The sequence below is a fragment of the Boleophthalmus pectinirostris genome, unplaced genomic scaffold (assembly GCF_026225935.1).
Source record: "Boleophthalmus pectinirostris isolate CB_2022bp ecotype Guang Dong unplaced genomic scaffold, ASM2622593v1 HiC_scaffold_1, whole genome shotgun sequence".
Taxonomy (NCBI): domain Eukaryota; kingdom Metazoa; phylum Chordata; class Actinopteri; order Gobiiformes; family Gobiidae; genus Boleophthalmus; species Boleophthalmus pectinirostris.
Window position 1 is genome coordinate 2,277,415 of NW_026570970.1, and position 25,278 is coordinate 2,302,692.

At 42.2% G+C, this 25,278-nt stretch overlaps 1 protein-coding gene across 1 annotated transcript in view; it reads right to left on the reverse strand.

Moving 5' to 3' along the window:
* Positions 1-25,278, reverse strand: part of LOC110168797 (hyccin 2) — a 100,157-nt gene that overhangs the window by 19,860 nt on the left and 55,019 nt on the right. The window contains 5 exon segments of the mRNA XM_055148882.1: positions 3,168-3,284; positions 5,317-5,412; positions 5,897-6,012; positions 12,071-12,151; positions 18,393-18,572. Of these exon segments, the coding sequence (XP_055004857.1) occupies positions 3,168-3,284; positions 5,317-5,412; positions 5,897-6,012; positions 12,071-12,151; positions 18,393-18,572 (590 nt within the window).

Sequence of the window (25,278 nt, forward strand, 5' to 3'; positions counted from 1 at the left end):
TGTCTGGGATGTTTTAGATTTGCAGATTTGGTCCGGTTTGGTAAATTAACACTGGAGACTGAAAATGATGTGAACGCTAACTTTATGTGTAAACCACTTTGTAGGAGCTATTTCTTATTTGTTGATTCTAAAATGTGTTTATTATTTTTGTTTGTTAGTTAGCTTACTAATTTAGTTTTGTTAATTTGTATAATATATTTTTGCTATGTTAATGTTATTCTTGCTAATTTCTTAGTTTAAATTGGTATTATTTACGTTAGCAGCTCTTTTTTGTTTTTGGTTTAATTCGGGTCACCTAGGGGATAAAAGAGGGTGGTACACGTAGACCAGAGTGACCTGGGGCCTGTGGTTTTTTCCCAGTCACGAGGAGAAGCAGCAGGAGTCGCCTTAAACATGTTTTCCTTGTTGTTTGCCCAAACTGGAAAATAAACCTTGAAAATCATCTCTTGTCATGGACATTGATTTGTGCTGTAAACCACAACGGTGCCAAAGGTGATTATCTGAGTTATGTTTAGTTCTGAGTTTGTCCACACTTTTGTTTGTTACTTTTATTTGACAAATAGTCACTACACACTTTTTATAACAATGAAAACATAAAGCTCAGTGTAACAGCTTCACAGTGGCAGAACAACATCACTTTTTCGTGTGGTTCTCCAAGAAACAATTTTTATCCTTTGTAAACAACAAAAGTACTTTGCATTTCTGTCCGTCTCTCGTCTAGAGCGTCATCACTGCTCCACGTTTTCATCTCCATAAACTCACAGAGGAGCGAGTATCATAAAAGGACGCACATCAGGCTCAATATTTAATAGATATTTCTGCCGCTGGACTTCATCGGCCACGGCTCGGTTCGGTTTGTGCTGGTGTGAGAGCGAAACATCAGCTTGATTCATGAGCCGCTTTCACTTCGTAGAAACCGTGTGACCTCGCAGCGTTAGGATTCGTTCTCTCGACAGTAGGCGGGTACTTTTTTTAATTTAACCAATTGCTGCTGTTTGGTTGTGACGTATGTAATGCTCCAAATTAGGGATGGGCATGATTAGTCGATTAATCGATAATTGATCATTAAGAATTTCATCGATTACGTTCATTTTAATCGACAAACTGAGTGTAGGTTTCTGTGTGTATCGTGACCAAACAGGTGTGTACATGTGTCTCTGCATCAGAAGGAGCGAGACACAAACAGTGGGTCAGTCTGTAACGAACCGAAGCACAAATGTGGATTTAACCAGGATTTGTAGAAGAAATTCCACACTTTCCGTTGCGTTGGGACAAGTGTGAGTCCATGTGCACAGTGGATAAAGCAGCACATATGTTTCTGTGTCCAGTGGGAAAAAGTTTTACCAGGTGAGAGTCGCTCAATGTGGATGACGAGGCCCCGCCCCCCTCCCCCCGTACGCTGTCCTGGTTTTGACAAACACAAATCTGGTCACACTGACCTGTATTCACCTGAGTCATGTCTTTTAATCCAACACAAGTTGAACCACATCAGCGACACAAGAGCTGGAGTTTTATCTTCACTTAGTTTATGTAAATTAGTGATGTGGTTTTAAGTTTTGTTTCTGTGAGATTTGAACAAAACTGAATTAAACACATTATAATGTCAAACAGCTGATGTGGATCTAGAGTCGTTATGTTTATATGTCATAAAGTTGAATTTATTTATACAGATTAGTGCAGATAGTAATAATAATGATGATCATTTTAATATAAAACCGTTAATGATTAATCGATAATCGATTCTTCCGACGATCGATTAAGAAAATTTCATCGAATGCCCGTCCCTACTCCAAATCCTGTAGGAAGAAGAACAATAACGTCTTTCTTCTTGATAAAATTCACCAAACATTCTCTTTGTTCCGGCTTTAAATCCTCGATCTCGGGAATCGTTGCCAACACAGAATGTCTGTCTCTTCTCTGATTGGCCGGTGCCCGAACTCACACTTCTGGGGTTTTTTCGCGAACGTCCAGTGTTTTCTGATTCCTGAACTAGTCGCTGGAGAGAAATGAAACTGAGCGGAGGCACTCGGGGACGCCAGCCTGACTAATTGAGGGAGACTTAAAGGTTGTATAGAGGATTTTCCAAGGAACGAGAAATCCAGCGACTGTTTGTCCTTTTTCAAATGTTGCTCCTGCGTGAAACCACCTCCCCTCCCCTACAGCTCCTACGTAGAAACGCCTCCTCCCTCCTCCTCCTTACGCCACAAACAGGTTTGTTTACAGCCGCTGCACATGACTTGTAAACAACTAACTACAGTGTTGGTTAGACAAGACGGAGAAGTGAGGAACGAGGGGAGAGGAGAGAGGAGCGGAGATTCCGTGCCCGGAGAAGTGAGGATCAGGGGGAAGAGTGGATCGGGCAGCGGGGAGAGGAGCAGGAAAGGGGAGCAGAGAAGGTTGCGCGGAGATTCAGTGCGAATGAACTAACTACAACACGCAGCAGCAGGTGGACTCTTTCTTTGCCTTGAAAATGACGTTTTCAGACATAGGATATCGCTTTCGTGTCCTGAAAACGTTTGTCTAACTCTTGGAAATAAAGTACGTTTTCATAATAAGCAGAAGTTTCCTGTCCAGGAGTAATTTGTGGACCAGTGCTTCAGTCTTTAGACCCTTCGTCTGCTTCAGTTGCACCATCGCTGGAATGAATCTTCAAGAATCACCTTAGTTTGGCTTCGCTGCTTTTCCCCTTGTCTTCTTCTTTCAGCGACCTCAAAAACGGACTTTCTTTTGCGGCGAACTGCTCCTGGATTCTTGTCGCCATTGCAACAAACTTTGTGCGAACTGCGAGGAAGATATAGGTCAAAAAAAGCTGCTAAGAACTGTTGCGTTGGTGGAGTAAACAGCGTCTGTGCGTCTTGCGTCTGTGGACTGCGTGACAGTCGTACGTAAACCACGTACCGGCGGCGCAGACAAGTCAGTTACTAGAAACGTAGGGAGTTTGATTGACAGCCTGTCAGCTCACAGATAACGAGGCAGTGTCGTTATCTATTGGCAAATGTTTAGCCCCACCACGTCCAGAGTTGATGAATTTTTATTCTCTTTTTTTTGGTCATCATAATTACAAGGCGACTGCATCTATAATCTATCACTGACAATTTGAAACAAAAAAAATCCTCCATACAACCTTTAATGAGCAAAACATCTAGACAAAATGAGAGCGTGCGTACATGGAGTGATAGACGGCGGTGAGCATCTGCACCATGAACTCCGGGTCGAGCAGGACTCGGTTACACGGCTCCCTCCAGAGCTTCTGCTGCTGCCGAGGGAAGCCACACACACTCAGCCTGGAAACACACACAGGACACTTCAGAATATTACACACATCATCACAGTTACACAAGTGTGACACGTTTTAATCAGGTCAGGGAGACGAGATCTTGTGATGTACGAGTGATGCAAATGAGCCTGCTCCTCTCCCACACTCAACATCATATTTATCCGTCTTATTTCTCCTTGTCTACGCTAGTCTCTAAACTCTCCTAAACCCTGTTTTTTTTTTGTGATGGCTCTTCTGGATAAATGAGAATCCTGTTCATGTCAACAGAGAATTTGGGAAATGTTTTGCATTTTAAATCTGACACAAAGTCGGTTCATTTGTGTAAAATGTTCAATGTTCACGTGCAGGAACAAATCACACTGCAGCGATTCTCTGGGGGAGGTTAAAGGGCCCGTCTCATGCAAAATCCACTTTTCAGAGCTTTCTGCCTTCTCCGAGTGATGTGTGTGTGGGCCTTGTATTTGTTGCCCAAGTGTTTTTTAGATTGATTCTGTGTTTTTATTTGAACAAATTACAGTGTATTTCTGCCATCCTCCCATGTGATAACGAACTAAAGCTGCTACAGCGATGACGCGGCAGATTCACCTACGACGCGTTTGACGTAGCAGAAAACGCTTCACACCCGGCCCACTCCCCCACTCCCCCTCCCCCGCGCCCCCGCTCCACCACCTCCACCCACTCACTCACACACCGTCCTGCGTCTGCACCGTACACGTCTGCTGTTTTGCGTTGTTTATCTTTATTTTTCGCTTCAAACACACTTTTTGTAACCATGTCCTCGTGGAGAAAGTGCGTATTTGGCTGTGATGGAAAGTCCAAATTATTTATCATGTCGACAGAAGAATCAAGGCATGATAAGAGTCTGGAGTTTATTTCTGGGAACACCGACAAAAAGGTCCAATAATATTTTTGTTTGCGAGCGACACTTCACCTAAGACGCTTCAAGAATTACGGGTGTTTTAAAACTGGACTTAAAATGAAGCAGAAGCGACACTTTGGAAAAGGATGCTGTTCCCATGATACCAGGTCCAGTGATGACGATCCTAGAGCTGTAAGTTTACCGCGAGTAAACCGCTGAAGAGAACTAAAAACAAACTGCAGCGTTTATTTTTGAAGATTATCTGACATATAATTTCAATCTGCATGTCATGTCCATTGTTCTACCTGTTTTAGTTTGACAAACGTTACGTCGTCCTACGATATCACACTGATACTAACAACAGACTTTGGGCATCGTTTTATTCTAGCGAGTTGTCTTCAACGCTTCTGCACGAGAACAAAATGGCAATTACACCTCCGTCATTACGAGCACTGATGTTTAGTGTTCACCTGTTCACATTATGACCACCTCATTTCATCTAACATTTTTATAGGATTTAAATTTGCTCAATTATTCCTTCTGTCTCCCCCTCCCTCCCTGAGACGGCGGAGGAAGGGCGGCTCACTCGTCGCCTACGTCACGTTTGGAGGGCGGAGCCTGTGCTTTCTCAGTACGGGCGGGGGGAGGAGCAATAGTCGGACTTTCATAGTTCCTGGTCTGTGACTGTCTCCAAGAAATCAGGAAGATTTCAGAACTATTGTGTCATGGCTGTTCCAAAACCCAAACTGTGCTCGTTTATGTGCAGAAGATACAATGTGAAAAGAGTTAATTTGCATCAGATGGGCACTTTAAAACGTCTTTATAGTCCGCACTGTTGGGCAAGTTACTTCAAAACTGTAGTGTGTTATTTATGACTTGTTTCTGTCATTTCAAAGTAATTTGTGATAGTTCAATATGACTGTAAAATATGTATTTAAAATGTAAAACATGACACGACTATTACAGCACTTTAACTCTCACCAAAAGAACTGTGCCAAGATGACGAACATATCTGCTGTATAAGAACGGTGGATATGTGGGACACTTCTGGGGTTTAAAGTTGACACCGGAGATCACACACAAGTCACATTTAACTAGAAATGTGAACGACCTCGCAAAAAATTCCAAACTGAGTATTAAGCCCTGGAGTCTGAACGTAGCTGATGTGCACCACACTCACCGTGAGCTCATCCTGCAGACAGACTGGTACGAGGAGAGGGGCATGTAGACCACGGCAGAGTTATAACACAGCATCAGGAAGCACAGCACTTCAAATCTGGGCAAAAACATACAAAAAAATACGTGTTAATTCCAACTTTATATCTTCATGAAGACGAGCAGAAAACCAGAAAAATGACAAACTAATGCACCTTTATTTTACGTTGATGGTTCTGCCCAGTGGAGACCGACTGTATTAGATTATGTAATAAAGTAAAGACTGATTTTCTTAAAGGTGCATTGTGTAACTTTTCTGGTGGAGGGTCTGTCAAATGCTTTTCTCCAAATGTTTCACAGTATCTATCTTCACGAAGACCAAACCAGACCAAGTTAGAAGTCAATCACAGTCAGAATGTTTGTTTTTCTAGGTGTTTTTGTGCTATAAAACCACCTTTAATTGAATAAATATAAAGTAGAGCTGTTTAAAGTCACACTGTGGAACATTTCAGGCAGAGCGATGACATATCCGTAGAAACAAGCAGGTAATGGACCCCCCAGCTTCTCCTGCTTTAGTATTTTTAGCGTTATGGTTTGAGTCTCACCTGTTCTGAGCGGTGAAGGTCTCCCTCTGCGGGTGCAGGCCGCTGTACACCACTCGGATCAGGTCGTGTTGACACAGCGCCCCCTCTGTCAGAGCCATGGAGCCCAGGCTGGACGGCTGAGACACAAAAACAAGAGACTGATTAAAGGTTGTATAGAGGATTTTTTTAAGGGAAGAGAAATACAGCGACAGTCCTTTTTCAAATGTTGTGTATGTGTGACACCACCTTCCTCCTCCACAGCTCCTCAGCAAAAACATCTCCTCCTCCCGCCTCCTGACTCTAGAAATCACACTTGTTCAGAATTACTTTTGAAGTGACCTGTCTAGAAATAATTTAGCGACCGACGCGTCAGTCTTTAGACCAGGAGTGTCAAACTCATTTTGTTCCGGGGGTCGTGTCCAACCGACTTTGATCCCAAAGTGTCCGGATCAGAAAACTCATGTCATATAAACCCCAAAAATAACAATAAGTTCAAATATTTGTGCAGAGAAACACAAATCTATTACAGAAATCTTTTTTAATTGATGAACTCTTTCTTTTACTAAATATTATAATATTATGAACAACCTGAAACTTAAAAAAAAACACAACACAAAGTTTTAACATGAACTTGTCTGTAAACAGAATAAGTCCATTTTTGTTGTAAAATCCTGCACTCGGCTCCACTTTTCTCATGTTGGACATTTTTCTGATGAGGGTGTCACGGTCAACAGTCAAAACGATCGTCCTTTAAGAGCGTTTGGAAAGAGACAAGTCTTCATTTGTGCTGCTCTGGTGGGAGGGGCCACGTACAGAGACGCTGGAGACGCTGCTGTGATAAACACCACAGAAAATTAACAACATTTTAATAGAAAATATAATTCAAATATTTTAGTAGAAAATCAGCCGAGGGCCAGATTAAAGGTCTTGGAGGGCCAGATCTGGCCCCCGGGCCGTATGTTTGACACCTGTGCTTTAGACCCTTCGCCTGCTTCATTCGCGCCATCGCTGGAAGAGACGTCCAAGAATCACCTCAGTTTCGTTTTCCTCTTCTTCTTTCAGCGACCTCGAAAACTGACTTTTGACCAGAACATCAATAGACCTGTTTTTATTATTTATTAGCAGTTTTTAAGATCAATATCACAGTTTACATTGAACACAGTGTAATACTAAAAAAAGTGTGTTAGGATAAATAACGAGGCTCGGTGATTTTGTGTAAGTTATATATAGTTCATGGTTGTATTGAGGTCATATGAAGATCAGGGCTCAGATCGCGGCTGTGAGACTCAGAGATGTCAAGACAAATGTGTGAGATTTCAGTCTATCAATCTATCAAATCTATAGTAAAATACAGTAACTAAACTGGACAAGAGCTACTGATAGGATCGATGTCGTGACCTGTTAACCAGACAACACCTCCAACTGTGCAACATGCAACGAGTCCTGGCTGCTCCGTGCACCAACGAAGAGGAGCCAAATCTAAACTACGGTCGATTCCCACTACAGGAGTAACAGTACAGGAGAGTATTTGTGTCAAACTGTTTGTGTTCAGTTCGGTGCAGGGTTGTGTACAACTGAGTTCGTGCAGTTTGTTTGTGCATGTGCAGCTACACGGAGACTCGACTCTGTAATATTCACGAGGAACTTGTCCGTGATTGGTTCAGTGTTTCCTGCAGCGCTTTATAGTTAGAGCGGACACCTTCACAACAACTACGTCCCTCCCAATCTGGAGAATCCTCACAAAACTACGGTCATCGTGTCTCACTCTCGCCTTTCGTTGGCAGATCTGCTCTTACTCCAGAAAATGTGGACAAGTTTGTTTTTCTGGCCAAAAATCTGAAGACTGAGTAAAAGTTCATACTGGAACTGTTAGTGCTGCACTTTACTTTTTGAAAAGTTTTGTTTACTGTTTAATGAAATATTCTAAAAAAAATAAATTCATTGTAATTTGTTGCTAATTTGAGAACATTTTATTTAACTTATCGGTTTTCCTCAACAGGTGCTGTGTAAAAATGTGAGAAAATTCAGTTTTTCGACTGGACAAAAGTTAGTTTGGTTGAAAACGTTTCTCAGCTCGTCCAAGCTGCTTCTTCAGTTCTGGTCAGACGCTGGTGACACTTCCTTATATCTGCAGGGAGGAGCTAACTACACTGAAACTACTCTGAAACTAACACACACTTGTTTACAGTTTGTGTTTGTTAGTTCGGCCTGTTGACCTGTACAGGGTGTTTGGGTCTAATTAACAGAACAATTCATGTCCATAATGGTGCTCCTCACCTCTGGTCCTGACCTGACTACACCTGTTGTTCTTGTTTATTTTGTTTTAGGTTTGAAGATGGACGTGTAAATAGGAGATCATTATTCAAGAACATTTTCAATGAAAATGTCTTTGTCAAACCACTACCCGCACAAACTTAATATGAAAGACACAAATTTTAATCAAAACACTGATTATATTATATTATTAGAATATAATTATTAAAATATACAAAGTAGTCGTTAAACTAGTCGTTAAAACCAGTCAAAGAAGGATCACCAGAGCCAGCATAGTCTCTCTCTCTCTCCTCTTTCCAAACGCGTTCGTCTTATTATAATGACCTGACTTGACATGACTGTCGGTCGCACTCAGCACTTTCTATATTAGGAAAGTGTCAGAGCCGAGCACATCTCACACAGACTCATTTAACACACGGACGAGCAGGAGTTTCATGTCCCGTCCACACAGCAGGAGCTCACGTGTCTGGCTCTTTTACCGGCGGTGTGCAAAAAAATATATATCATCCTATCGTGATACTAAATTTGGTGATACAGTATTGTTATCGTGGGCTGTTTTATCGATATATTGCCAAGAGTACAACAACCCTAAACAAACGGTCCATCCATTCATCAGGAGTCTAATGTCTCATTCACACAGTAGGGGCTGGATATTTACCGGCAGTGTGCAAAATTAAACAAATTTCGATATATCGTGATGCTAAATTAAGTATCGTTCCTGTATCTATATATCGTTGTTTATTTTTTGGTATCTTTCAGCTATTCAATCGTAAACAGTAGGTATAATATTGATCGTTATGTCTTTTTGTGGTTAATTCTATGGTCCAGTTTGGTTTTGTGTGACGCGTGAACCTCGACAAAGACAATCACAGGCACGTTTTAACACATTTGTGATCTGTTACTGAAATTTGAATTAGGGGTGTCCAAAAATATCGCAATATCCTGATACTAAATGTTCTAATACAGTATCGTTATCGTGGGCTGCTGTATCGATATATCGCCAAGAGTATTTTTAGGCATGTTTAGGAATGTATTTGGTTCTTAAACACACTGATTATCACACCACCTCCTTGTTTAGTCAGTAAAGAGTTCTTTTTACTGATGACTTGATTCATCTTTATAGTGGCTTGTACAATCTTGAGACTTACAGGATTCCTCTGATGTCACCAACATCACCAACGCCACCGTCGAACTCAAATAATTAACATCAATCACAATTAGAAAAGTATAATATAAAAGACACAAAATAAAGACATGAACAATTACAAAAACATACCTCGCTGCCTGACCCATACTTTGGAGGTAGAATGACCTTTTAACACAAGTTTATTCACTTTATTTTAATTTAAATGACTTGGTTTGCCAACACGCCACATTATAGACGCAAACCACAAACCTCCATGTTTGTTTTCCCAGTGGGACGTGTCTATTGTCAAAGTGGATCTTTTCAAGTCTTTTGAACCATATCACTTTTGTTTCTGGTTCTGATATTGTCATATTTTAGTTTTGGGATTCGGACGTCGTTAATTGTTGTGGTTGTTGGATCCAAACAGCAGAAAACGACTCGAGAAATGTGTTTGTGAACTTCATAAATGCAAAAGTGAATCAGATGTGTGTGACTCAAACCTCCTGTTCAAACTGTTTCTCTTCCCAACGGAAATTGAAAAATAGTGAAAGGTGAAGGTGATGGGCAGGATTGATCCACAGGAAGAACCAAAAAGGAAACATTTGTCTGACTAAAATCATCCTGAGTTTACAGAGAACATTTTGTATGTGGAGCGAAAACAAAACAAAATCCTGTTTGTTAATGTAGAGGAGCAGAAGACAAACAGACTGAGCTGCACTTTCTTGTTCTTGTGGTTTTACAGAAACATCACGTCTTGGTCTTTGCAGTGGAAGGTGTTTCTTGGTGAACAGTTGGAGACTTTCACTTTGACGTTGACTTTTTAAATTTGTAACCAAGACCTGAGTGAGGGATCAGGATTTTGTTTTGTCGTCGCTCCACATACAAAATGTTCTCTGTAAACTCAGGATGATTTCTTAGTCAGACAAATGTTTCCTTTTTGGTTCTTCCTGTGGATCAATCCTGCCCATCACCTTCACCTTTCACTATTTTTCAATTCCGTTGGGAAGAGAAACAGTTTGAACGGAGGTTTGAGTCACACACATCTGATTCACTTTTGCATTTATGGAAGTTCACAAACAAAATTCTCGAGTCGTTTTCCACTGTTAGGATCCAACAACCACAACAATTAACGACGTTCCGAATCCCAAAACTAAAATATGACAATATCAGAACCAGAAACAAAAGTGACATGGTTCAAAAGACTTGAAAAGATCCACTTTGACAATAAACAAAATCCCACTGGGAAAACAAACATGGAGGTTTGATGCTCACGTTTTTGGAAAATCCTTCTCAGTTTGTCACTGCGCGATGACCTGAAGTCTGACATTCTTGATGCGTGTATTGCTTCTCGACCAGGCGTGTGTCTCTAACCAGGGTCCAGCGGAACCGAACAAAACAACAACAGTTCCTACTTGTTGACTACCAAAATAAAAGCACAACATTTTCTCTTACGCTCACATTACATATTATTCAAGAGTGACTTAAATAAAAAGTAACTGATTTATCGCAGAGTATCGTGCTCAAAATATCGATTATCTCATTATTGTCGTATCGTGAGCCATGTATCGAGTATTGTATCAAATCGTGAGGGACCCTGCAGTTTTTTACATTGTACATTTGTCTAAAAACACTGTTCATTTTGATAATATAAATAAATGCACATGTGGAAAGAAACTGAATACAAATACTCAAGTTACTGCACCTGGGTAGATTTTGTGGTACTTTTTGAGTTTTTCCTTGTATTTGTGTATAATTCTGGCCATGTAACTGTAATTTAACGTTGAAAATGACATTCTGTCGATCTTAAAGGTTGTATAGAGGATTTTCCAAGGAAGGAGAAATCCAGCGACTGTTTGTCCTTTTTCAAATGTTGCTCCTGCGTGAAACCACCTCCCCTCCCCCACAGCTCCTACGTAGAAACAAGAAAACAAGTCCTCATCGATGCACATGACTTGTAAACAACTAACTACAGTGTTGGTTAAGCAAGACCGAGAAGTGAGGAGCAGGGGGAAGAGCGGAGCGGAGAGAGGAGCAGGAAAGGGGTGCAGAGAAGGTTGCGCGGAGATTCAGTGCGAATGAACTAACTACAACACGCAGCAGCAAGTGGACTCTTTCTTTGCATTGAAAATTACGTTTTCAGACATAGGATATCGCTTTCGTGTCCTGAAAAACGTTTGTGTAGCTCTTGGAAATAAAGTACGTTTTCATAATAAGCAGAAGTTTCCTGTCCAGGAGTAATTTGTGGACCAGTGGTTCAGTCTTTAGACCCTTCGTCTGCTTCAGTCGCGCCATCGCTGGAATGAATCTCCAAGAATCACCTTAGTTTGGCTTCGCTGCTTTTCCCCTTGTCTTCTTCTTTCACCTCAAAAACGGACTTTCTTTTGCGGCGAACTGCTCCTGGATTCTTGTCGCCATCGCAACAAACTTTGTGCGAACTGCGAGGAAGATATAGGTCAAAAAAAGCCGCTAAGAACTGTTGCGTTGGTGGAGTAAACAGCGTCTGTGCGTCTTGCGTCTGTGGACTGTGTGACAGTCGTACGTAAACCACGTACCGGCGGCGCAGGCAAGTCAGTTACACTAGAAACGTAGGGAGTTTGATTGACAGCCTGTCAGCTCACAGATAACGAGGCAGTGTCGTTATCTATTGGCAAATGTTTAGCCCCACCACGTCCAGAGTTGATGAATTTTTATTCTCTTTTTTTTGGTCATCATAATTACAAGGCGACTGCATCTATAATCTATCACTGACAATTTGAAAAACAAAAAAAAATCCTCCATACAACCTTTAAACTCACCTCATGGTAAATGGAGGGTTTGGACAGAGAGGGGATGGTGAAGGACAGGAGTCTGCTGTTTCCATCTTTGTCCACGATCTCCTGCAGAGACACACACACAGAAACACACAAAGGCAGAGTGAGTACGGCTCATTGATGATTATTTACTGTTCAATCACACGGAGTGGAGCGGATCACACGTCCGCTCCTGCCCTCTGCCCCCCTCAGAGTCCAGACCGGAGGATTACTGCTGCTCTTTCACTCGGAGCTTTGATTATCCGAGTCCAATCTGCCCGATGCGTGACTAAGCCTCTCGAATCCACCTGCGAATCCACCTGTGAACAAGAGTCGCCGTTAATCTGCGGCTCGTCCTCTCGACGATCAGGAGCCGTTTCAGGGAAATGTGCTGAAAAAACTGCGAGACTGAGCTGAAAATGGTGGTGGTGTCATTAGTAAAACTGGGAACAGACACAAATCAAGGTGAAGACGTCAGAGTTAAAGTCACAGTGTGTAACAGCAAGTCGACTAAAATAAATTGGCGTTGTGGTTTATTACTTCGGATGTTTTTATTGCACTGAAAAACGTGTGTCTTTACTGTGAGTGGGCTCGCATCTCCACAAACCTGACTCTTATTTGTCCTTGTTTCCCACGGAAATGTTGTTCTTTTGGTTATAATATTCGAAGGGTGTAGGTTCACATCGATAAAATTATAATAAAATAAATAAAAAAATTATAATTATAACTTAAATAATTTGCTTTGGAGTTGGATGACGAGTGGATGGTTTTATTATAATATTGTATTTCGGAGAGAAACTTGAGGAAGTAAAATTTATGAATCCGTGTGTCATTCGTTCATTTGTTTTTCAATATAAAACCAAACATAAGAAAACGAAAAAACAACAGTTTTCTTCATTATTTGTCTCCAAAACCAAAATGAAAAAACAGATAATGATGTGTTTTTTCAGTTTTCGATTTTGTGTTTAAATGAAAAATGGAAAAAACAGATAACGGCCGTTTCCCGTTTACGTGACTTCAGTGACTGAGATGCCGAACTGAACCAGGACTGATCCAGGTCCGGGATCAGAGCCGGACCAGAGTGGGACTGAGACCGGGACCAGAGCAGGACCGAGGCCAGGACCAGAACAGGACCAGGACCAGGTCGACACCAGACCGGGACCAGACCGAGACTGAGACCGAGAAAAGACCAGGACCAGACCGAGACTGAGACCGGAACCAGACCGGAACCAGACCGGACCAGACCGGACCAGACCAGGACCAGACCAGGACCAGACCGGGACCAGACCAGGACCAGACCAGGACCAGACCGAGACTGAGATCAGAACTGAGACCGGAACCAGACCGGGACCAGACCAGGACCAGACCGGGACCAGACCGGACACCAGACCGGGACCAGACCGAGACTGAGATCAGAACTGAGACCGGAACCAGACCGGGACCAGACCAGGACCAGAGCAGGACCAGGACCAGACCAGACTGAGATTGGGACCAGAGACTGACCAGACCGGGACCAGGACCGGGACCAGACCGGAGGCTCAGAGCCCATGGCAGGGCCGGACCTCAAAGCTGAGGCTCGGAGTCAAAGTTCAGGATGTGCTCGTGGTCCCGCCGTGGTCCCGCTCTGGTCCCGCTCTGGTCCCGCTGTGGTCCCGCCGTGGTCCCGCTCTGGTCCCGCTCTGGTCCCGCTGTGGTCCCGCCGTGGTCCCGCCGTGGTCCCGCCGTGGTCCCGCTCTGGTCCCGGCTCCGGTCCCGGCTCCGTTTGGGAGGAGCACTTGTGGTGAAGTCGCTCTTTTTCCGCCGCGACAAATTATACAACAAGTTTAACTGAAGATGAAGTCGAGTTCCTTTTGAAAAGTTTGTCAAAGTTTTCACTCACGCTGCTCAAGTCGACATGTTCAGGTGCGGCCCTGTCCTGCCGCTTCCCCAGTTTAGGCTCCTGGCTCCACTGATGACATCACTCTGTTACAGCCAATGAAACAGCGGCAGGTGTAACCCTGTCGTCACATCACTGAACACAACTCAGAACGTCTAATAAACAAAATGTGAACTAAAACCTGTTCAGTTAAAACTATTGAGTTTTGAAAAATATCAGAATAAATGTATATTTTTGTTTATTAAAATAAAAAGGCAAATATTAGTGGGACTATTTTGTCTTCCCCAAATATTGATTGTGACACGTCCCCACCGTCCCTGTGCAAACCTCCACCCTTGAACAAACAACACTAAACTAAATAAACTAAATAAACTAAACACCTCCATGGAGATAAGTAGGTGCTGGACTCTTCACTGGAAAAGTTACGTACTGCATCGTAACATATGAAGCTGCATTTCAACTGGACTTGAAGCAACACTGTAAATCTATGAATCCACTCGAGTCGGTGAACGTCCCGTCGTGTCCTCGTCTGTGTCTGAGCTTCCACAGGTCAGACCGTGTGACTCGTGCATGAATAATGAATGGTGCGTGTTGTGAGCTGCGGGGGACGCGGGGCTGTTCCGCCGATCCGCCCGAGCTCCTGAGGGGGGAGTCCTGTCATGAAATCTACCTGCGTCCATTAGCAGGGCTCTCCCCGCCGCACACGTGTCAAAATCTGCACACGGATGTGACTGCACATAGGCTTAGGGAATGTGTTACATAGGCTTGTGTGAAGAACTGCAAGGGTTTGCCTGTTAAGAAATCACTCGTGGTCAGACTCTTAAGTTATTTTGAAGTATCTTATCTTGGAAACAAGACAGTCTATTTTTCAGACTATAAGTGTGACTTTTGTTCCTGGTTTGTGTGTTTTTGTAGCACACAACTTTTTTTTTTTTTGAACTGAGGTGTGGGATTTACTCAGGGACGTCCAGTCAGCGTTACTGTCTGTCCCAGCGTCTGTTGTACTAGAGACGCACTTACGCCGGGACTTTCGGGTCGTGTCGCGCTCGGGCGCTGTCACCTGTGGTTCTGTGGCCTGTGTTCACACTTGCGCGGCCGATGTCGATCGCCGCACGCCGCTGTTTGTTTGCACTGTTGGTGGAGAGGGTCCGTCCGGCTGCATGAAGTGTCTGTTGAGCAGAGGGGCCGGTGGTGCGGTGCTCCACGGTGGGTTTGTGGGTTTGTGGATGTGGGGTCAGTTCTGTCATCTTGTTTTTTATTTAGTAAGATTTTGTATTATTTGGATTTCATAGACGAGCCTAAATGTTTCAAACATATAATATCAAATATACAAAGTGTCGATTGTGCAGAGTCGAGTCTCAGGTCTGATCTGGTTCTGGTCTGGTTCCTGTTTTGTCCAGTTCGTTAAGTTTATTAAGTTACACATTCCAAGACCAAACTGTGGTAAAAGTCAAGATTTTTACCTCCGCCAAGGAGGTTATGTTTTGTCTGTTTGTCTGTTTGTCTGTTTGTCTGTTTGTCTGTCTGTTTGTCTGTTTGTCTGTTTGTCTGTTTGTCTGTGTCTGTTTGTCTGTTTGTCTGTTTGTCTGTTTGTCTGTTTGTCTGTTTGTCTGTTTGTTTGTTTGTTTGTGTCTGTTTGTCTGTTTGTCTGTTTGTCTGTTTGTCTGTTTGTCTGTTTGTCTGTTTGTCTGTTTGTCTGTTTGTCTGTTTGTCTGTTTGTTTGTTTGTCTGTTTGTCTGTTTGTTTGTTTGTTTGTTTGTTTGTCTGTTTGTTTTTGTTTGTTGTTTGTTTGTTTGTCTGTTTGTTGTTTGTTTGTTTGTCTGTTTGTTTGTCTGTTTGTCTGTTTGTTTGTCTGTTTGTTGTTTGTTTGTTTGTTTGTTTGTTTGTTTGTTTGTTTGTTTGTTTGTTTGTCTGTTTGTTTGTCTGTCTTTGTTTGTCTGTTAGCAACATAACTCAAAAAGTTATGGACCGATTTTGATGACATTTTCAGGATTTGTTGGAAATGTGAAAAGGAAGAACTGATTTCATTTTGGGTTTGATCCGGAAGAAATCCTGGATTCTGGATCATTTTGAAATTTTAGTTAACATTGTGGTAAATGGGGCCAAACATTTAGTTTCTCAATATCTGGGTTAATTATTGACCAAACCCCATGAAATGTGACTCAGGGATGGACAATGATCCTCTTTCATATTCCAAAGGCTGATCCGGATCTGATCCAGAAGACTCATTTTATCGCAATTTATATAAAAAATGGGGGTGGTCCTTGGTGGAGTCTGCGCTCTCTGACTGCTTTTCAAGTTTTTTTATTTTGAGGGGTTGTTGGTTTAACTCTTGGTTTAATTCTTAAACTTTTGACTTTGAACTTCAAATTAACTGTCTGAAACTAATTGTGTGTATAGTGATTGTGCTGGTGTTGTTGTACTTTTGTGTTGCTGTACTTTTCCTCGTCCTGTAGATGATTTTACATCAACCTGCCGAGGGACTGAAGATGGAAATGAGCCACGTTGGCTTTAATCTTTACATATTTACATTTTTTTTAATGTTCATTAATATGTACTGTCCCTTTACAAATAAATAAATAAATAAGAAATAATAAGAATTTTTCAACAATGATGGTTCATGGTTAGAAAAGTTAATCAAATTAAAGTTTTGGACATTTGATTTTTCACAAGTTCAGTCAAATACGACACATGAAATCAACACAATCTGATCCTCCACACATCCTGGATCTTATTCTTTGCTCTTAGTTCATTTCGTGATGTTTTATAGAAGTATCGGATCGGGACTCGGTATTGACGTATACTCAAAATCAAATGACTTGGACTCGGGGGCAAAAAATGTGATCGGGACATCAGTAGTTTAGACAACAACAGCACCACAAGGCACGACCATATTACCACTTTTTAGACGTGCACAAAAAGGCGCCTAAACGTCTCTGTGTGGAGATATGAGCTGGAACCATGTGAAGTGAGACACATTTGTGACATGGTGCGGTTCTGGAACAGGTTGGTTAATGCCAGACACAAGATGAACCAAACATGTTTTTAACTGGAGTCTGTTCCATAAATCGTCCTGGAGTAGAGAGATGGAGAACATCTTTGAGATTGCAGATCTCCAGTTTATTTACAGAAATAAGTTCATCTGTTGTGTTCAACAAGCGAGAAACATTTACTTTGATAAGTTTAAACAAAAGTGGCACAATGACATCTTCTGTAAACCAAAATGAAGAACATATATCTTAATTACAGACTGTTTTGGACCTGAACCATATGTCACCCTGAACCTGAGCAGAGGTCAGAGGTCAGAGGTCAGAGGTCAGGATGGGCCCAGTTGAGGTGTGGGACTCTGCCTCTGGCCTTGGAGACGGGACGATTCCACTCAGTCCCAGAGGAGGAGCAGTGCACTTGTGTCTGTGCGACTTAAAGGACATTGAAAATGAAATGCAGTTTTTGTTTTACTGTCCTTTGTATCATGACCTTCGCTGTCAGTCGTGTCTAATGTGTCTTTCTGTTGGTTTGTTGTGTCTGATGAGGAGAGACTGAAGTATTTGTTTAAATGTAATGTTTTTAAGTTTGCTCAGTTTGTGCTGAAAGCCTGGGACACTTTATGTTTAATGTGTGATCTGTCTGCTTCTTGTTTTATGTGTCTTATAAGTCCATGTGGGCACCAACTAAATGGTGCATGATTTATTTATTTATTTATTTATTTCGGTCACATGTATATTTTGACATTAATTCATAAACAGTCATATTTAACATATACAGACCGAAAAAGGTGCAGGCTGAAGCTTAAGCTTATTCTGCCTTTACCCTTTATTCCTTTGTCAGAGCTTCATCTTGACACCAGTTCATCTTCAAAAATACAGCAGGAAGAAACAAACTAATCAGAAACAGAACAACAAAGTTCTACAGCACAAACTAAGTCTCATATTTCATGTTTCTGTCCAGAGTTAAACATTTAAACTTCTTTATGAAGTGAAAGAAAGTGGTGCACAGTTTTAGGTTTTCTGTACAGTTGTTCCAGAGCTCCAGCCCTTTAACAGATTTTCAAAATTTCATAATGTTTGTTCTGTTTTTCTTTTTGATAAACTCGGTCGTTCCTCTGAGCTCATATCGGCTCTTTCGGATTTTAAACATGTTCTGTAACGATTTCGACAGGAGATTGTTGTTTATTTTGAACATGATTTTAAGAGTGTACAGGTCGACTAAATCATAAAATTTCCACGCTTAAAGGTTTATAAATAATGCATTGGTTGGTTCGTTATAAGTTGATAATGTGATGCTCTTATTGCCTTTTTTTGTAGGCTTTGTATTCGTCTTATATGTATTGCCCCAAATCTCAATACCGTAGATAAATAAGTAAAATAAACTAAACTACCCAAACAAACAAAACCAAAACAGCAGAAGAATCGGATGGGGAATATGAGTGAGGAGCTCTGCAGAGGGACTCACCAGGTTGTAGATGCCCAGGAGCAGGGCCTCGATGCAGCCGTTGCTCTGGCGGTCCCTGCTGGCCGTGAGCCGGAGGTACACCCACACCAGCTCGGGGAGGAACTGCAGAGTGAAGCGACGCAGATGTTCCTCCGAGCTGCGGTACAACTCGAACAGCTGGTGACACACGGGCTCCAACAGCTGAACACACACACAAGGACACACGGCACAGACTGGTCAGAGGCTGGATTATTGATTTATTTATTGATTTATTGGTTTATTTATTCAGATCCGGAGTTGTGTTTTGTTTCATTCACACGTTTAACTCACAAACCTGCACATTTACGCCGAGTTCTTGTCTCAAACAGCAACAATTTCAGCCCAAATTCAGATAAAAAGAGCTGTTCACTTGAAAACTACCACTTCATGACATCACAAGGTGGAGCAGAGCGTTCTGAGCTGTGGAGATGTAGACAGACGAATAATAAAGAGTTACTCCGACGTGTGTGAATGAAACTAAACACGACTCCAGGTACAGGATGAATCTGTGTGTCGTTCGTTTGTTTTTCAAAATAAAACTAAAAATAAGAAAATAAAAAACAACAATTTTCTTCATTATTTAACTAAAATGGAAAAACAGATAATGATTTGTTTTTTCAGTTTTTGATTTTGTGTTTAAATTAAAAATGTTGCTGTGACTTAAACTGCGATGCCGGACTGAACCGGACTGAACCGGACTGAACCGGGACTGAACCAGGACTGAACCAGGACTGAACCGGGACTGAACCAGGACTGAACCGGGACTGAACCAGGACTGAACCGAGACTGAACCGGGACTGAACCAGTCTCAGTCCCGATCACCTTCGGGCCCGTCCCAACACTCCTAGTTCAGTATTAGTTTAAGACCGAGACCGGGAACAGGACCAGGACAGAGACCGGGACAGAGACCAGGAATTTGACCAGGACCAGGACTAGGACTGAGACTAGGACTGAGACCGGGACTGAAACCGAGACCAAACCGGAGACTGGGACCAGACTCGGACTGAGACCGGTTTAGTCCTGATTTAGACCTGGTTTAGACCTGGTTTAGACCTGGTTTAGACCTGGTTTAGACCTGGTTCAGTCCTGGTTCAGTCCGGCGTTGCAGTTTGAGTCACGGGAAATGTTCGTTGTCAGTTTTTTCCATTTTTCATTTAAACACAAAATTAAAAACTGAAAAAACGAATCATTATCTGTTTTTTCATTTTGGTTTTGGAGAAAAATAAAGAAGAAAATTGTTTCTTTTTTTTCATTTTCTTATTTTTGGTTTTATATTGAAAAACGAATGAATGAATGACATGATTAGTGTGTTTGTGATGAGGTAACAGCTTTAGAACATGACTAAAAGTCATTTTGTGTGATATATGACTTTTAAACACGTCCTTCATCATCATTAAAGTCCACACCATCCATCATGTGTCCTGTAACACGCTCCGACGAGTCCGAGTCCGAGTCCGTGTCCGTGTCCGTGTCCGTGTCCGAGTCCGAGTCCGTGTCCGAGTCCGAGTCCGTGTCCGAGTCCGTGTCCGTGTCCGAGTCCGAGTCCGAGTCCGAGTCCGAGTCCGAGTCGAGTCCGTGTGTCCGTGTCCGAGTCCGAGTCCGAGTCCGAGTCCGTGTCCGAGTCCGTGTCCGAGTCCGAGTCCGAGTCCGTGTCCGTGTCCGTGTCCGAGTCCGTGTCCGAGTCCGTGTCCGTGTCCGAGTCCGAGTCCGTGTCCGAGTCCGAGTCCGAGTCCGAGTCCGAGTCCGAGTCCGAGTCCGAGTCCGTGTCCGTGTCCGAGTCCGAGTCCGTGTCCGTGTCCGAGTGTACTGCACTTCGCAGAGAGTCTGAGCTTCTTTCTGCATGTGTTTGGTCTCACAGTTTGTGAAATAAAAGTCCTTTAAAACAGACGTGAGACACTTGACCTTTGTGTCCTCAGACATGAAGGAAACATGAGGTGAAATGATTCAGTTCTCGTGCCGTGTTTTGGTTTTTCAGCAGAATCTTTGCTTTAATTTCCTCAAAGCAAAATGAATCACACATGAAGAGCTGAATGTTCTGCAGATGCTGCTTTGATCTTGTGAGATCTGAAAGTCTTTCACTGAGAGAAGATGACTCTTTTTAAAAATTACTTAGTTTTGAATTAAAATATTTCAGACACATTTTGTTTGTTAATGAGGTCAGACTTTCAGAAGAGGTTTCAGGTTCAGATGTGATTATATGACTAGTGTATTATTTATTATAACTATAGGGATGTAACAATAACCAAAATATCATAATATCGTATCAAAAGTCTCACAATAACATCAACTGTCACAATATATAACATTGTAAAAGAATTTAAGTAATTTATCTTTAACATTGACTCACAAAAGCTAAATTTACACCATGATGTTCCCCTGGCAGACGACTGGCACCATGATCTAAACTGTGGTATATTTGTGACTAACTGGTGTCTACTGTTCTTCATAGTCTCACCACACTCACTTTATAAACCTCGTCCTCTGGAATCAGAGTCAAGGGGCTTGAACAAAGATCAAACTCTGTTTACTTTTGAAAACGCACTAAGCTGATTTTTCAAGTCCCACGGGCCGTGTTACTGATAATAAATAAACTTCTCCTCCAGCCTTTTACTTCCACCTTTTCTTGGACAAACTGAAAACTTCGACAAGTTTCTTTGCTTAAATGCATGATTTTACAGCAGCAACATCTGATAAACATCGTGAACTACATCTCCCATGATTCATTTCAGCGCAGACAACATGAAGAAATATGTTTTTGACTTGAATTCTTGAGATTATGACAGAAATAAGTCACACCAAAATCTTGTGAAGGTGTTTTAAAAGCAGAAACGTGTCCCATCTACAAATATATCAACTTCTTTAAAATATCGCAATAAATATCGTACCGTACATCCCTAATTATAACCATCCATATTGTTGCTTTTTGTTATTATTTTATATTATGATGTGTGAGTTACTGTCTCCAAATCATTTCCTTGTGGATCAATACAGTTTGTCTAAAGTCCAATTCTAAACCAACAGGAGCAAATGTTACAGCTGTTATCTATAATATCAAGTGTAAAGGAGCATCATTAAACACATAATTATGAAGTGAGTCATGAAAACAGACAAAGGAGAGTGTGTGTGATCCTTCAGTCGTTTCTACCGTCTCTGTCTGTATGTGTTTAATACTGTTGCTCTGGTGGTTAATAAATAACAGCTCAGTCAATGAATGAGCTCGTGGTTAAACAGGCGCTGACCTTTTGAAGCGCACGTTTTATTCAATCATTTGGTTTTGTTTTCTGTGTCACATTTACACACGGTTACAAAAACACGCCTCAGTTTGACGGTGAAACAAAACTACACCAGTGTTGAAAGTCAGTCCAGCTTCATGAAGAACCTGTTAAAACTGACATGCTTATCTTTTATAGAAGTAAAAAAAATACTCAAATACATGTACTGTATTTTTTGGACTATAAGTCGCTCCGGAGTATAAGTCACACTAGGGGTGGGCGATATATCGATATTTTAAATATATCATTTTTAAACTCGATATGAATTCTGACATATCGTATATATCGATATAATGCTTATATTCAATTCTGATTTCGCCGCTTCACTTGTTTGTTTCTCTCTCGTCACCTCCGCGCCGCCGCCTCCCTGAGTTTGTTCGCTCGTGTCTCCTTCACTCGTCACTGTCGCCGTGAAAGCAGAAAGTTGGTGCCAGTGAAAAACTTCAAGCACCACGAACCTTTTCCACCATTTACAGACAAAACCACCAGCAGCAGCAGCACATCCTCATGTTCCACTGAGTCGCGTCCTTTAGCCCGAAAGAAGCTGAACGAGCTGAGCTGCAGGAGAAGTGCTGTTTATGCAAATGAGCCATGAGCTTAAGTTTCGTTTCTGTAAAATGTAAACACACGTGCGCAAAACTGCATTAAACACATTATAATGTCAAACGGGCTGATGTGGCTCTAGAGTCGTTATGTTTTATATATTGTAAAGTTTAGCAATGTAAAGTTTATTTATGCAGAATATTTAAATTAATAATCTGCTGCAGTGTCACTTGTTGTTGTGTTCGGAAACGTTGGGTTTGATCTGCAGTGGATTGTGAGATTAAACCTCAGATCCTCACTGCTGGAACATGGATCTGTTAAAATAAGGAACATCCTGAGCTTCTTCTGCTAAATGAGCTCATGGTTATGATTCTGGTCTGGAGAACAGAGTTAATGCAAAGATGAACTTGTGTTGAGTTGTTTTATTTATGAATGAAAAGAAGAAAATATGTTTTATTTCTTTTATTTTACAGTTAAATTATTATTTATGTAATTAGGGTTTTTTGTCATCTTAAATGTTAAACTGTCGACCTCTTACACTTCAATTTAAAAAAAAGGACCTTGTGGAATTTGACAGATTTGTTTTTGCAGTTTATAGTTTTAGGGGGTTATTTTTTCTTGAACATATATCGAGATATATATCGTATATCGAGATATAGCAAAATATATCGAGATATTTTTTTTGATCCATATCGCCCAGACCTAAGTCACACCATCCAAAAAATGCCAAATGAAGAAGAAAAAACATACCATATTTTTCAGGCTATAGTTCGCGCTCTTAAGCCTCCAACCTCATCAAAAAACGACTGCGCCCCACAATCCAGAGCCTCATACACCAATCCACTCAGGTGTCCCAGTACGACTTCAGTAAACTACAAAGCCGCAAACACACACGGAGCAGACAGCGACCGCACGGTGAAAAACACCCACAGACACACTCATCACTCCACGCCGACGAGGAACGGAACGGAGGGACGAACCGAAAAAGCGAGGAGCGCGTCGTGCCGCTTCTAGACACGACTGAACAACTGAGTCACTGCGAACACGCTGACAATCCAGCGACAGACACTACTCCCTACACGCCACAACTGAACAAAGCCCAGAGTCACCGTGAACGAACAAACAAACAAAACCTTGGATCTGTGCTCCTGAAACCTGATACATATCTGATCTTTTGACATGCGACTTCAGTCTGAACGGACAAAGTGCATTCATCCACCTACACATTATCAACAAGACACAAACGTCACTATTCTGCGCTGAAGTAGGTGAAAATTGTTCATGATCCATGTGACTGAAGTGAAGCACATCTCCACTCACCACAAAACACCACGACCAAAAACCTGGTCCTTCTCCTTCTCAATCTCCTCCTTAAAACAAGTCAGTTGTTCATGTTGTGGCTCCGGTACGAGAGGAACTTTAAAATCTCCAGGTGCTCGATGCTGCGTCCATGTTTGTTCAACTTGTGTAAACACAGAGACGCTCGCTGCGGTTGACGTCGTCGTGTCTCCAGTGTCACATGTGGGACACTTTTGGGCCGTTTAATGTTCACACTGGAGTCACATACAAGTCACATTTAACTGGAAATGTGAACGACCTCGAAAAAACATCGGATTTCACAAAAAAATCGGAATTGAGCGTTAAGCCTGCAGACTGGACATAGACTTAGGGTTAGCATGGCATGTGTATTACATCGTTTTCACTCTGTTGTCGTCTGGACGTGAATATTTATTGATCCGACACGTGTGGATGAGAATTTTTTTCTAGCGGCAAAAAAAAAAAAAAACGTGGTGCAGACGTAGCCTCAGTCACCGGGTTAATGAAGCTAATGTGGATGTAACTGTGACCGAGTCAGGAGCGGCTGCTGCGAACCAGGTCCTGAATGGTGCTGACCCAGATCCTGTCGGGGCAGGGACAGTAGAGCCATATGAGACCGACCAGGACCAAGCCGGTGAGTGTCTTTGTGTCCAGATTTGCACAGGATTTAACATGTTGTGGAAAAAACTATATATCTCTTGAAGATAAATAATGAATCCATTTGCGAAGCCCGACGAGTTTTTGGAATATAGACCAAGGTTTATTCTTGTTACAGCAGATATGGACAGAGCCTCACCCTGTCTCCCCCATGTCTCTCCCAGAGCATTTGAGCTCTCAGTATTTATACAGAAATACAAGTTACATAAATACCAAAGCAGAGTGACTTTGGTTTCAGAGGCTGGTGCTAAATGAACATAAAGTTGATGGCTTCCTGAAGGCGGAGACAGTCGTGTCTGATGAACCTTTACACATGTTCATGACTGCTCTGGGTTTCAGGTAGAAATCACATTCATTTACACCAGACAGATCTTTCCACAATCTAAATTTCTATCACAAACACTAGCAGAGTATCTAAAAAAGACAGACGTGGCACAGAGACGCTTCAGCTGTGTGAAAATATCCCTGGAGTGTAATATTTATTTTCATGGAGCTGGTGAGTGTGATTTTGGTGCATGTCAAAGCGTCCTAAAACCTAAAACCTAAAACGTGCCAGCGTAAGGACATTTGCGTCTCTTTTGCGTCTTTGCTGTTGGACAGACTCACTCCTGTCCGTCGCTCTTGTCCCAGTCGTAAAGGACAAGACTGGCAGGACGACCAGTGTGGACAATTATAGGCCTGTTGTACTGGGTTAGTTAAATAAAACGTAAATCAGTCAAAAAATACAATAGTTTAACCCTAATCCAAGCCACAGACGTTTACACATCACCATGGCGACCAAAGCCCCGTCCTCCCCGTCCCTGCGGAGCGACTGCGCCCACACTCGGGTCAGTTCATTGTGTGTATTTACAGTGGAGCAGAAACTGGATCTGTACGCTGAAAGTCTCGGGGGAGCGGCCGGACAGCGCTCGTATGTCCCAGCGGTCAGTGAAGTGCACACGCAGCACATCGCGCTCATTAGTGTGACGGGTTCTGCTGCCAGCGCGGCCCGGGTCAGTGTGAACACACACACACACACACACAGACGGACACGAGCAGAGTCTGACACACCAGATTCATTAGTTTTGTATTTTCTGTTG